The sequence below is a fragment of the Plecotus auritus genome (genome assembly GCF_963455305.1).
Source record: "Plecotus auritus genome assembly, chromosome: 5".
Lineage (NCBI taxonomy): Eukaryota > Metazoa > Chordata > Mammalia > Chiroptera > Vespertilionidae > Plecotus > Plecotus auritus.
Window position 1 is genome coordinate 10,058,064 of NC_137776.1, and position 15,262 is coordinate 10,073,325.

A 15,262-nucleotide genomic window follows, 5' to 3' on the forward strand; every position below is an offset into this window, starting at 1 on the left:
TTCTCATTAAGATCCTTGAAAGTCTCACTAAGTCCCTTGGAGGTTTCTAGAAGATCCTTGAGTAACCTTATAACCATGGTTTTGAACTCTATATCCAGTAGTTTGTTTCTTCCATTTCTTTCATTTGTGACATCTTTCTTTGTCTCCACATTTTGGCTGTTTTCCTGTGTTTGTTTCTATGTATTGGGTAGAGCTGCTATGTCTCTTTGAGTTGGTAGAGTGGCCTTGTGTAGTAGGTGTTCTATAGGGCCCAGTGACTCAGCCTCCCCAGTCACCTGAGCTGGGAGCTCTAGGTGCAGTTTTGTTGTACTTGAGACTTGATTGCTATTGGTGTCACTAGGAGGAATTGACCTCCAGGCCAACTGGCTGTGAGGACCAACTGCAACTGCAATGGGAGAGTTGCTGTGCAGGAGACACCGCTGTGGAGCAGGACTTGCTGCAGTGGAGTATTGGTGCTCACTGAGTCTGCCCCTTGAGTGTGTTGCTTATAGATGTGTAGAGTTGTAATCTGGTATAGGCTGACACTGACCACTGGGTACACTGGCTCTTGGGTCTCCAAGGAGGTGCCAAGTCAGCCAATGCCTGGGGCCACCCAGCAGGAGCTACAGAGAGATCTGCAGATTTCTCCTCTTTGTATCAGGTTTGGAAGTGCTCAGATGAGGCCCAGCTGTGAAGCAAGGCAGGCTGGTGCTGGTGCCAGGTTTTGGGCCTTTTATTTATAGATTTGGGGCTTTCTGACCCAGCTGCAGCTTGTTTGAAATTTTAACCAGAGCAAGGACAGGCCATTCATATGCAAAAGCTGCTGCTGGCAGCTTGAGTGGGGTTGTAAATTAGATGAGGCAGGGTCTTAGGGAATCACCAAGGTGGAGCAAACAGAAATGGCTGCCAGTCAGTCCTGACCCAGATGTCCTAGCGTAGGAACAATGATCCCTGCAGCACCTCCATATGGAAGAAAGCCTTTCTGAGTTCCTGTCCTGATACCAGACAATCCAGTTCCTCCTGGTATGTGTCTGTCTTCCCCAAAGCCTCACCCTGGTGCTGGAGCTCAGATGAAGCAAGACCTTGTTAGTTCAGTTTGTGGTGCTGGCCTTTTATGAGGATCAGCTGGGTCTCCAGCAGCCTCTGTGTCACTGAGCCCCAATCCACACTGGTTTTTACAGCCCAAAGTTCTTACTGCCCAGACTGGTGTGGGGCTGGGACCCCTTGCTCCTCTAAGCAGACTCTGCAAAGATGATTAAAAAAGCGGCCCATGTGGGTGCCAGACCAGCTCATTCTGTGCCTCCGCACCTCCTACCAGTCTCAGTGTGCTTTCTTCTTTAGTTCTCTAGTTGTAGGACTTCCGTTCAGCCAGCTTTCCAGTGGTTCTGGATAATAGTTGTTCTGTATTTTAGTTGTAATTTTGATGTGGTTGTGGGAGGCGGTGAGTACAGGCGTTTACCTAAGGCCACTATCTTCCTACTTTGCATATATTGATTCTGTACCACAACTTTTTATCCACTAGTCCATTGATGGACACTTACGTTGTTTCCATATCTTGGCTATTGTAAATATTGCTGCAATGAACATAGGGCTGCATATATTTTTTCAAATTAGCATGCCATGTTAACAAATGCAGTCTTCATTTCAGTAATTGTATTTTTAACTGATTCTTTTTTTTATGTTTTCTGATTGTCATTCTTACATTTCTTCTCTCTTTGTTGAAGTTCTCACTAAATTCATCCACTCTTCCCCTACGTTCATAGAATATCCTTATAAGCAGTCTTTTAAACTCTGCATCTGGTAGATTACTTGTCTCCATTTGCTGAGCTCTTTTTCTGAAGTTTTGTTCCATTCTTACATTTGGGACATTTTTCTTTGTTTCCCCAGCCATGTTGGCTGATTCTCTGTGTTTGTTTCTGTTTTAGGTGAATCTGTTACATCTTCTGGTCTTGGCACAGTTGCCTTATATAATAGGTGTCTAGTAGGGCCCAGTGAAGCATTCTCCTTCATCACCCGAGTGGGTTGTCTGTGCCCTCCTATTATAGTGGAGCTTTCACTGCTGTGGCAATGTCAGTGAGACAAATTGACCCCAGGCTAACTGGCTGTTTTTGAATGTCTGTGACTACAGCAGACAAGCTGTTTTTCAGGGGTTAATTCCATGGAGTGGTTTTGCTTTAGCAATGTTCTGGTGCCTGTGCTGGCCATCCTTTCAGTCTGTTGTTTGTGTGGCTAATTGGTTGGTGTTCTGGTGTGGTCTAAAACCGGGTAGGATGGTTCTGGGACCTCTTGGGAGGATCTCTGGTGCAGACCAAGTCACTTGCTATGCCTGGCCCAAGGCCACCAGGTAGAAGCTACAAAGTGATCTGCAGATGGTTGCCACCTGTGCTGGACTTGGAGGTGCCTGGAAGAGGCCAGCTGCCACTTGGGCCAGCGGTATGAGGCATGCTGGGCCAGATGCTACTTGTCTAGAGTTCGTGTGTCTCTAAGATATTTTAGGTAAGTCCACAGGGTAGGCCGAGACCTGTCACTTTAAAGAGGTTTCAGGCTTGTGCATAGTTGGTTAGGGCAGGTTCTTAATGAATCACTAGGGTGGGGTGAACAGTGTTAGTCAAATTAATTGGAGAATCAGATTTGGCACTGCCTGCACCAGCAGGCCGGGCAGGAAAAGGGCTCAACATAGGAACAATGGTGTCCACCAGATGGCTCTGTGGGAGGAGAGCTCAACCAAGGAACAATGGTGTGCACTCCAGTATTTCTGTCCAAGAGAGAGCCGCCCCTCCAGCCCTCACCTGAAGCCAGATGATTCAGGTGCCCTTATGTCCCTGGCATTTTTCAAGCTGCTGTCCCTTTGCTGGAACTTGGGACAAATGTTTGTGGGTAAGTAAATCTGTGCTCAGGCACTTTAAGAAGATGCCTGGGTCTCCAGCACTTCTTTGTCTCACTCAGACAGAACCCTTGCTGATTTTCACAGCCAAGTATTGTAAAGACTCCTTTTCCTGGCAACTGGTACTCTGGATATGAGGCTGGGATCCCTTGCTCCCTCCACAGCCAAGGTACCCCACCCTGTTCTTAACCATCATAGGTGGGTGTGGGATCAGCCTGTTTTGTGTCTTTGCCTCTCCTACCAGTCACTATGTGGCCTCTTCTTTAAATCCTTAGTTGTAGGAATTCCATTCAGCTAGTCTTCAGGTGGTTTTCAGTGATGGTTGGTTTATAATTTGATTCTAATTTTGATGTGGTCATGGGAGAAGCAGAGCACAGCATTTACCTCTCTACCATCTTGACCAGAAGTCTCTCTCAAATATTGATAGTACATATGCTAGATTTGTTCAGTAGTGCCCTGGAATAGGCTCATACTGGCTTGTGAGAGCTGATCGTTAAACTTTCAGGAATTTTGTGAGCCATTTTTTAAACACAGCCATTATTAACAATGAAACTATACAAACTTAAAATTAAATAAGTAATGACAAAAAAAGTTAATAAATATCATCATTCATCATCTGCTAATTATTTTACTACATTTACTCTTGTTTATACCCTTAAGATTATTTGTCTATTATATCTACTTGGTGGAAATGCCATAGAATGCTATGCCACTGTATATCTCTCCCCAGATCCGCATTCAAGGACATCACATTGGAAGCCTGACACCAGCCCTATTGGAAATATTTGCACAACTGAAATTGGTAGAAACTACAAATCAGGGCTTTTTTCCCCAGAGACCCAGTTGTTAAGATTGACCACCACATTTACAGCCAGTTTATATGCCACATCTGAAACCACACAGCCACATTTCCCTTTAGCATTAGAACAATGTCTGTCCTTTTTTTTTAATGGTTACATATGCCATTGTTGCATTAACATAATTATATTTTTTCAATTACACTTGATATTCAATAATATATTAGTTTCAGGTGTACAGCATAGTGGTTAGACATTTATTTAACTTCCAAGGTTCCCCCCAAGATGATGGAGTAAGTAAATATTATGCTTGACTTCTCCCCAATAAATCTAGTACCCACCTAATACCATATATAGTTATTAAAATATTATCAAATATCTGTCCTTCAAGTTTAGCCATAGTTGAACTATGTGGCTTTCACCTCAGGGGGCGTGCTGTTTGAAAAATGTTGAGCCAGCTGGTTGAACACCATGCAAGAGACACATGGGACAGAGTCACACAGAGGGACCCAGCGTCATGTCTCCCATCTACATCTTCATGGCATAGATTCTTTGTATAGAATGGATGAAGTAAATTGTTATTCCTCACTCTCTTTTATTTCCTGTCCAGGATAAGGAACCCAAAGGCTTAATGCATAAATAATGTACCCTTTCCTCCCAGGAAAGACTTGCCAAGTGCCATGGCACACAGTGTGGCTTCTGCAGCCCAGGGATGGCGATGTCCATCTACACGCTGCTGAGGAACCACCCAGAGCCGACCCCTGAGCAAATAATGGAAGCTCTTGGAGGTGAGCCTTCTTGGCCTTCTGCAGGCAAGACCAAAGATAGGAATAGACCAAGTAACTAGAGAAGGAGGTCTCCGCCATGGAGAGAAGTTGTGGCACAGCTTTGGGCTTCCTCTTTACTACCTCTCTTCACCCAAGTCCTTTCCAGAAAGTGCTGCCTTCATTTTGTCAGTAGAGAGGCCAAGAATTGGGGCTATATTGGTTTAATCACAAAACGTTCTCCCTTCATAGAGCCCATTGTCCTTCTGCAAAGCCATTCAGATGGGCTGTCTATAACACTTTCAATAGAATCTTTCCTAAAAGTGGAAATCTGGGCAGTATGGAAGAACAAGATTTTGTTGTTTATTTTTAAATTAATCTGTTAGGATCATTCATGAATTCTACTTACTTATATTAATTTTACAAAGAGAATAGGCTTTCAGATACTTTACAGTTTTATGTTCTGGTTGGGTTTATTATAAGGTCAAAGAGGTCATAGATAGCAATTACTTATTATAATAAGTTTGGTGATGAATTCAATTTTCTTTTTTAAAAAATATATTTTATTGATTTTTACAGAGAGGAAGGGAGAGGGATAGAGAGTCAGAAACATCGGTGAGAGAGAAACATTGATCAGCTGCCTCCTGCACACTCCCTAATGGGCATGTGACTGCAACCAAGGTACATGCCCTTGACTGGAATCGAACCTGGGACCCTTCAGTCCACAGGCCAACGCTCTATCCACTGAGCCAAACTGGTTAGGGCATGAATTTAATTTTCTATAACAAATAGCTGTCAAGTTTAAGTGAACAAACTCAATTTTTCTACAAAAAAATAGAGCATGTCATGCTATCAAATGTAGTCTTCTGTAACAAACATACCTAGTTTCAAAGTAACTGGTCACTAGTTTTTAGGAGAAAGCTGTAGGAGCAAATCTCTGAATATTATAAGAAAGCTCTTGGTCCCTTTCAATAAAAAGACCTAGACAGAAATTCAGTTTTATGATGAAAAGATGTAGACTAAAACAAAGTAAAAATTCAACATAAATTTTATGGTAACTGATATGGAAATATCCTCTAATAGTTTTTCTTGTCTCTCAACAACTTCTTTACTCAAAATTTGTCAGTTTCTCACTAAGTACTAAAACTTTGGCCTATGGTTTCAATTATAGTTTTAACTAAACCTGAACAGATTTGAACAATAGATAATCTTTGTTCAATGAAATAACCCACACTAATGAGGTATATAGAATTTTGAAAAATCAGATATATTGTGATTTTTCTTATTTTTTTTGTGTGTGTTTTTTTTAAATATACACAGTCTTATAGCAATGGAGTATTTCCTCCCAGATTCTATGCCTGTAATTCACCTAGCGACCACTATGAGACTATGTTGTAAAGTCTGGTACAAGATCTACTTTTGAAGAACATCTCTGTTCCAAAGAGCAATTTTGCTGGTTTGGGAAGCAAAAAAAAAAAAAAAAAAAAAAAAAAGAAAGAAAGAAAGAAAAATAAATAATTTAATTACTATTAAAACTTTCCACTGAAAACATGAAACACAAATATGCAATGTATTTCTATATCATTTGCTAAAAATTGATCTCTTCTTAATCAGGTAATTTGTGTCGCTGTACTGGATACCGACCAATTATAGAAAGTGGAAATACTTTCTGCGTGGTAAGCTAAAATAAAGAATATGTATAGAAATTTTTTCAACCGATTTAATTGTTTCTTAATCTATATTTCATTTTCTTCAATAGAGTTTGCATCTATTGAAAAGCAAAATTATTAAAAGCTCAGTATATCCTCTATGCCATGTCTATAAGCTTTGAAGGAACATGTGTGAAAGAGAATTAGCGAGCAGGAAGGGAAGACTCAGAGGAGGCTTAAGAAGAATAAGCCTGGAAAGACATGATGGGAATGAGTGCATGGAGTTGCAGTAACTGGACAGCACAGTATCCTATGATCCTAAAGAGGAGACATACTTTTGACAGACAAGGTCTCAGGTGTTTTTCCAGCACCCATTTTTTGTGGCAAAAAAATTAATTATATGTAATTTTGATTGACCAAAACAACTCAAGGTATACAAGTTAATTCCAAATTCTAAATTTTTTTTAAAGAAACTACTTTTAGGCCAGTAATGAAGAATTAAAAAGCTTTTACAAACTACAGGCTAGTTTATTTTAAATCCTGAGTAAAATACTATTTAAATATGAATTGCCAATATTCCACCATTTTTGACCCATGAAAACAACAACTTCATGATTCAACCCAATACTATGGAATTATTTTCCGGGAGGTCAAATCTATATAATGATAGGTATTGTTGTCTCACTCACTCTGGGTCCCCACATTCAGACATTTACAGTTAGTTCCTTTATTGTGCATAGCGTTGTCACAAAATCCAAATCCCTTCTCAACTCTGCAGGAAATGACTTCCCTCGAGACTTGAGTAAAAATATAAGCCACCACTTTCACTCTTCCTAGTGTCAAAAACTGTGCATACCTACCACATATTTAATCTAACAAACCTCTTTGGAACGTGTTTTATTTTCCTAATTTAACAAACTCAACCCAGCTAGTATGTGCTAAAGCAGGAGCTAGAACCCAGGTCTCCTTGTCTCCATGTATGAAGTCACACTAGTGGCCTGTAACGGCCATAGACGTAGGCCCTGTCTGTACATGACAAGGGCAGACAGGAATGAAATGATCCACCTGCGAGTTGCAGTCCCTGACCAGTGGACTCAGGCCCAAAACACTCCTTTGGTTCTGCACGAAAGGTCCTGAAAATTAAGGTCAAATGGTCTGAGACTTAAATTAGCCAAATAATCAGAATAGCTACGCTAACATGCAAATAAACTTGGGTTTTCAGTTTCTTTAGATATGTATGTAGCAGGTCTTCAAGGCAGTCTGCCTTCCCACACCTTCATTAAAGATCCACGCTGTCTGACCCTTACACGGAAAAAGAGCCGTTTGTTTTGTTTTGTTTTAAGTTACCACCTTACAAATACACTCCATTTACCTCGCTTTTAGTGGGAAACCTTAACTGCTGACCAAGCATTCCTCTAACTCTCTTCATCCTCCCCCGAGACTCGAGAGAGACCATTAACAAGACCCTATCATGAGCGTGGTGCATGTTCCTGCCATTTCTCTAGCTGTTCAGTGATTGAACACCTTGTTCCCCACCCCAGCCCATTACCGAGTCCTTGAGACAAGGACACACTGTATGACCTCCTCCTGTGGGGCCTGGTACTCAGGTTAGAATTTAAAGTATCAACCAATGATTTTGTTTTAAACTGCATTCCTTCCGAAGGCATCAACTGTCTGTCAGATGAAAGGATCGGGAAAATGTTGCATGGATCAAGAAGAAAGGTCTTTTGAGAATGGACAGGAAAAAGTAAGTATTGATGTTCTGCTGCAGTTGGGTTTGACTGGAAAAATACCCACGTAGATCCAGATGTATTCACATTTTCTACTCTTTTCAGTAAATTCAGGGCATAAACAGTCTTCAAAAGTCCCCCAAATGGGCAGGCCCCTGACTTTCGTGAGGCCAGTCACCACAAAAGGCTGTCCTCCGTCAGAAGCATTGCAACTTTCTGTGCTAATCTGGGTTTACACACCCCCTCACCCCCAATCAGGTGACGTAAGCAGTGGTGCCTCTTTATGCTCATGGCAAATAGGTATCTGCAAATACCACTCAAGACCCAGCACAGAAGCTTAAAACCCAATTCCTGACACCCAAAGAGCCAGCCCGGAGCTCAGTAAAGCTGCCAGGGGCTCGGTCACGGTCCTCCGAAGGTGGGGAGAATCCTACTGGGGACACCCTGGGCTCTGGCACCCAGCTTTTGTGTCTGAGGTGTCAGGGGGTCAGGCCCTAACTCTGAAGTCCCACAGTTAGAGACTCCTGTGCATCTCCCAGTAACTCTGAAGTTCCACTTGTATTTATTTTGTTTTGTCGAGATATGTACCAAACTGTATAATGAAGACGAATTCCAGCCCTTGGATCCATCCCAGGAACCTATATTCCCTCCTGAACTGATAGTAAGACACTTTACTTTTGTTATTTCATAACCTAATGTGGTATAAGCCTTCTGTATTATCCGGTAATTTGTGGCATTACCGAGCTTTAGACATTAGAAGTTGGAATTGTGCCCACTATAATAACCCCTTCTCAGGAACTTGTTCAGCTCCACTGTAAATAATTTGAAGCAGATAGTTTAGACGGAGGCATGGGGCTGCCAGGACCTCAGAGGTGTTTTGGTCCCACCCCCTCCGTTGAAGGGTCTGAGCTCAGAGCTGGTAGGTTATGTACCCAATGTCACACAGCTACTCTGTGAGATACGTTTAAGGCATTTTGTACAACTGGTAAAGTAAGATTCAAATGATACTTATTATGATGGAATTAAATTATTCTTACAATTAACCTCTGTGATTTCACCTCAGCTGGGAGAGAGAGAGAGATAATATAAACAGTGCGATAGGCCCGTCATTCTATTCCGTGACTATGCCCTGGAGAGAGTATGAGATGAGGGATATGATTCTACTGGCTTCTCAGAGTCTCAGTCCCTGCACACCCTTCAGAGTGTGAGAACTTGGATACGCCTAGTATTTTGCGATTATATGCATACATGTTGATGTAGATACACATGTGTATAAATACCGAGTTATAAAAAAACATCCACATATACTATACCTGTTGGATGATTTAAGGGATGTTTTTCAAGGGTAACTTTGCCTATAAGCAATTTTTATCCTAAAAAAAAAAAAAAAAACACATCTAATCCCAAAGATGAGGCCCCTCTGAGTCACTCTTGGGACAGAACTAGAGCGAGAAGCCGGGTCCTTTAGATACTCACCATACCATGCGGCCTCCTCTTCACACACTTACTTCGAAACAACGTCTGCTCTACTCTATATGTAGGCATTGACGGGCAGACACCTATTCTGATGTTTAATGCAATGGTGCCCACACAAAACTTACAAATCTAGTCTCAAACAAAGCCACCCTTTCCTGTTCCCTAGAAGTTAGGTCTCATCAGAAAACTAAAATGGCCAGCGGGCCGTTTGGACACCCAGAGCAGTGTATATCCTCACGGCATGCCGCCAGCAGCCTCACCTGAAGGTCTGTGGGCTTTGCTTCTCTGCAGAGGATGGCGGAAGATCCAAGCAAGAGAAGGCTGATGTTTCAAGGTGAAAGGACCACCTGGATGACCCCTGTGACCCTCAATGACCTCCTGGAGCTGAAAGCCAATTACCCCAAGGCCCCCCTTGTCATGGGGAACACCACAGTGGGTGGGTGTTTTAAAGTATGTTCTTGAGGTAACCCAAACACCCGTGTCTCTTTAAACTCCTCATAAATGCAGTTCATCTTTACTAATGGATGCCTCTGCTTTTAGAATGCTTTGTTGCTTTCTTTTGCAAATGTCATTTTTGCCACCATTTTCCCTCTTGATTATCTGTAAGCAACATCTAGTAGCACCCATTGACTTCCTTGCCTGATTGCTTTAAATGCTTTTCTCCTTAAGGCCCCGGCATTAAATTCAAAGATGAATTCCATCCAGTTTTCATATCTCCATTTGGGCTTCCAGAACTGTATTTTGTGGACAGCACAGACAATGGTATGCACCTTCTTTTTCAAATAAGATGTAATGATTGGCGGTTGGTGGACTGTTCATTATATACAATGGGCTGATTTGAGCACTTCATAGAATATCTGACCTCATTTATTCATTCAGAAATGTTTACTGAGCATCTACTCTGTGTTTCTGTGAGCTTTTTCAAACTAACCCACTCCACTCAGCTGTGTCACTGAGGACTGCATTGTCATAGGAGCCGTAATGGCGGGAAGATGCCACGTAGTTCAGCCAGGTATGGGAAGACTGACTGAATAAGAAGACTTAAGACATTGGCTGGCCGGTAGGAAAGCATCTTGCTAGACATTCTTATTTTCTTTTTTTTCCTTCACACAAGGATATGTTTTTATTTTATTTGTTAAATATTTTTATATGTTTTTATTGATTTCAGAGAGAGAAAGGGAGAGGGAGATATAGAAACATCAGTGAGACAGGATCATTAATTAGCTGCCTTCTGCATGCCCCCTACTGGAGATCGAGCCTGCAACGCGAGCATGCAAATCAAACCTTGATCTCCTGGTTCATAGATTGACACTCAACATCTGAGCCACACTGCCGGGCTGTTTTTATTTATTTTAGAGAGAGAGAGAGAGAGAGAAACACATGCCCGGACAGGGGATCTAACCCAAAACTCAGCTATGTGCCCTGCCCAGGATTCAAACCCACAACCTGTTGTTGTACGGGATAATGCTCTAACCAACTGAGCCCACTAGACATTACTTTCTGATTCACAAATTTATTTAAGGCTCATCTACACCCACACATATTCACACACACACATACACACACACAATCTGGACTACAAAATTTGAACGTTTAGCTGTGAACAATAACCTTATTTATTTTACATTCTTTTCACAATTTAACAAGTGCTTTCATATCTCGTTTCTCTTTATCCTCACAACAACCCTGGGAGGTATACATAGCAGGTAGCCTTGGCATCTCTGTTCTCCTAAAGGATTTGTAGAGTTAAAGGGCTGAAGTAACTTCCCAACTTCGCACAGCTATCACTTGGTTAAGTCAGGACTAAATCCCATCTCTTCTTACTCTTAGTCAAGTATTCCTTCTACATGCTGCACCAAATAAGGCTGTCTGAGAAACATATCCCACCATCCATTACGGAAACTCAGCATGTGAATGGAGAACACGTTATAGGAGCTAAAAATGCTACGTAAAATAGGGTTCTCCCCAGTGAGTAAACAGCAATCAAATGGAAAATTGACTGCTTCCCTTCTGACCTGCTAATATGAAGTCAGTCTGTCCATTAATTCTTTTCACCTTTTACACTCCCAGGAAGAGGTGGATCAGGGGGGAACCAGGCTGGTAGAGGAGAGGGTGGGAAAAAAAGTTGTGGAAGTACTTTGTGAGGGGGGAGGTGCAAGGGTTGGGGAGGTAGAGCCTGCAGAATTGAAACCAATGTTTCTCAATCTCTTTATTGCTGCCTCTCAAAGGGGCAATAAAAATTTTTTCTCTAATCATCCCTCCATGAAATCTAAAACCACAGAGAGACAATGTATCTTTTTATGTACAGTACTAGAGGCCTGGTGCATGAAATTCGTGCACGAGGGGGGGTGTCCCTCAGCCTGGCCTATATCCTCTCCAATCTGGGACCCCTCCGGGGATGTCTGACTGCCGGTTTAGGCCCAATTGGGCCTAAACCGGCAGTCGGACATCCCTCTCGCAATTTGGGACTGCTGGCTCCTAACTGCTCACCTGCTTGCCTGCCTGATCGCCCCTAACCACTCTGTCTGCCAGCCTCCTTGCCCCCAACTGCCCCCTTCCTGCTGGCCTTCTCGCCCCCAACTGCCCCCCTTGCCAGCCTGATTGCCCCCAATTGCCCCCCCTGCTAGCCTGCTCACCCCCAACTGCCCCCCCTGTCTGCCTGATTACCCCCCAACTGCCCTCCCCTCCTGGCCTTATCACTCCTAACCACCTCTGCTCCAGCCCCGCCACCATGGCTTTTTCTGGAAGGATGTCTGGAAGGTCTCCCGGAAGGTCTCCCAGTCTAATTAGCATATTATCCTTTTATTAGTATAGATGTCTATCAGAGCTTTATACATAAAAAGAAAAAGGTTTTTCACCCCCTTGGGTGCAGTATTGCCCCCTTAAGAACACCTAAACCAGATGGCATCACTACTCAAAGCATGCCCTGTGAGTTCACCTGCATGAAACCAGCCCGAGGCACAGATGGGTGTCTATTCTCATTCTGATAAGGGAACAGTAGGAAGCAAAGGATCTGGAAGGAAGACAAGTGGGCAACGCAAACGTGCAGGTCAATTCCCACTTGGGCTTACTGAGCTTTTTAAAAATCTTATGAAGTCTTGGCTGCAAATTTTATATTTGATCAATACATTCCGGAAAACACTAAATTGGAAATAAACTAATAAATTTCAAATATCTGTGATGGACATATATTAGCGTATATGGCATATATGACTGTATTCATGACTGAGAAAAAGAATTTGGTACCTAATATTTGGGAATAATGCAGATTGCCAGAAATAATCTTGATCTTCGGTTTATGTCATTCTAAGTCAACGTGAAAAGAGAAGATCTATTTGAAAGGTGGCTTCCATGCAGCCCAAGTATCTCTTTACTTTAAGGTTTCCTGCCAGTGGTTTACTTTCAGGGGTGACCATCGGTGCGGGCTACAGCCTCGCCCAGCTGAAGGATGCCTTACGTTTTATTGTTTCGGAGCATCCAAAGGAGAAGACTGAGACCTTCCGTGCCCTCCTGACGCATCTGAGGACACTTGCCGGAGTCCAGATCCGGAGTATGGCGGTACGTTCTCCAGTATCATAGGAAATAAGCCATAGGTACAGACAGCCACACAGTTCTGTTCAGTTGAGCAAACATTACTCTGAAGAGGAAACACAACCAGTCAGTGTTGAATAAATCTCTGCAACATGAGTGTGAGTGTGTGTGTGTGCGTGTGTGAGCATGTGTGTGTGTGTGCCCACAGTGAGAGGGGTCACATTGTGTGCATGTGTGTGCCCACAGTGAGAAGCAGCATATTATATAACAAGATTATGCTCCTGGAATCTGAAGGTGCCCAAATTCTAATCTCGGCCTGTCACCCGTGAGTGGCATGATCCTGGAGAAACCACTTTAAGCCACTGTTTCTCCATTGTAAAAGTTAAGCACAGCCGGCGTGGCTCAGTGGTTGAGCGCCAACCTATGAACCAGGAGGTCACAGTTCAGTTCCTGGTCAGAGCACATGCCCAGATTTCGGGCTTGATCCCCAGTAGGAGGCATGCAGAAGGCAGCTGATCAATGATTCTTTTTCATCATTGATGTTTCTATCTCTCTCTCTCTCCCTCCCTTCCTCTCTGAAATTAAAAATAAAAACTAAGGTTCAACCCAATGGACTGTCTCTAAAATCCTGCCTGGTTCTAACAGTCTGTGAAAGGTGTCTTATCCAAGGTTTAGTAAACAAGAGCCTGCCTTTCTGAAATACTCTTTTATGGATGGTTCTCCTCATAGAGCTTTGCAATGAGGTCAGTTTCCAAACATGGGTATCCCAAATGTCAATTCTTGGACATCCCCCAGTTATCTAGCTTACAAGGTTTCCTTGTTATCTAAGATTTAAGAGAAAATTGGTTCAAATCACTACCCATTTCACACATGGTGAGTAGTTCAGTGGGGCTGGGAGGGGGGCACATTTTTCCTAGTTGTCTCTGGCTCCATTTCTGTTGATTCTCAAAATCCGCCATATGTTTTCACCATAGGCATCTTCTATTTCTTTTTCTGGACCATGTTTTCCTCTCATCATCTTGCCTCCTCAGCTCCCTTCAGATGTCCTCATTACTGATGGTTTGGGCGAGAGGGAAGAACTCTATTGCACAGCAGCACCGCACACATTTAGAAAATGAGTCCATTTCCCGGTTCTTTAGTTTCCTCCACCTTCCCCTGTGTTACAGAACGCTCACTCTAGGCTCAGTTCCCAAAGAGAGCTGTCTCCTCGTTACACATGGGGAAGGAATATTTTCTCAGGCAATGAGTTTGAATGGAGTCAGGGGTGGGAATCTTGCCCCGTATGTTGCCCGAATCTACTTCACTGTCCCAAAGCTCTGCCAGATCTTTCTATGAAGCCAAGAAGAAAATTAAAAGCTAACACAAGATCCCTGCATGCATAATTGCTTATCTGTTAAATAACTAAGTGTAACTAAAAAAATAATAATAATAATGTCACCTTTATTTATTTAGACTTTAGGAGGACATGTGGTGAGCAGGCCGAATTTTTCTGACCTAAATCCAATTTTAGCAGCAGGAAATGCTACCATCAATCTGATATCTAAAGGTAAGAGACCAACATTTAAGCATTCTGTTTTATAATTATCACTGTCAGGTAGCTCCTTCCATGAACTATGACGTGGGAACCCAAGCATATCCAACTTTGACTTACCAAATACATATAGGTGATAGCTACATTCCCTCAAACATAGGGATGAAGCTGAGATCAATTATCCTGTTCTCTAGATATTCTATATCTCATAGATAAGTTACTGCACCAGATAATTTTTCTTAGCTGTTTGGTCACATTCATGCACAGTCCAAAAGCAGATATCAAAAAATGTCTGAGGTACATCTCAAGTTTTATGGCATATTCAATTTCAGAGTTTCATGACGGTGGAATTTTTCTTCTAGGACTTTTCATTTTAAATGAAATCAACTTTGTGGGGCACATGACTCATTACTTCTCTCTTTATTCACAACCAGTTTAATCCTTGCCAAGGGAAAAGATTGTACTTAAGGAAATAAAAGCAATGCATATTATTCATAGAACTATTGTTGTAACCCTTTCTTTGATTAAAATCACATTTAAAAAATATGGTGGATCAAATAAGAAAGCAGGGCAAACTGCTTAAAGAAAAGAAGCTATATCTGAGGCACCCCACCTTGCCACTAGTCCCGCCTCGAGCACTTTGGACAGGTCATCTAACCTCTCCAGACCTCGGGACCTCAGGTTTCCCATACATGAAATACATTCTACCCATTTCCCACTTGTGAAACCGGGTTGTTTCCATATAGTCTTTTCAGCTTATCTGGTGCAACCCTTTCATTCCGACGATGAGGAGCCAGAAGCTCCAAAGGTTCTGTGACTTGCCTAAGGTGACACAGTATGGAACCTGGAGCTAGAACCCACATCGTCTGGCCCCCAGCCTGCACACTCTCTCTTTTCACCCGATACATCACCTCTGCCCCT

The 15,262-nt window shown here is 42.6% G+C and overlaps 1 protein-coding gene across 1 annotated transcript in view; it reads left to right on the forward strand.

The window, feature by feature from the left end:
• Nucleotides 1-15,262, forward strand: part of LOC308248108 (aldehyde oxidase 4-like) — a gene marked incomplete at both ends in the record, with an annotated part of 76,918 nt that overhangs the window by 17,392 nt on the left and 44,264 nt on the right. The window contains 8 exons of the mRNA XM_080668113.1: nt 4,322-4,448; nt 6,039-6,100; nt 7,737-7,820; nt 8,384-8,464; nt 9,571-9,715; nt 9,949-10,041; nt 12,686-12,837; nt 14,263-14,356. Of these exons, the coding sequence (XP_080524239.1) occupies nt 4,322-4,448; nt 6,039-6,100; nt 7,737-7,820; nt 8,384-8,464; nt 9,571-9,715; nt 9,949-10,041; nt 12,686-12,837; nt 14,263-14,356 (838 nt within the window). The remainder of the gene's footprint in view (nt 1-4,321; nt 4,449-6,038; nt 6,101-7,736; nt 7,821-8,383; nt 8,465-9,570; nt 9,716-9,948; nt 10,042-12,685; nt 12,838-14,262; nt 14,357-15,262) is intronic.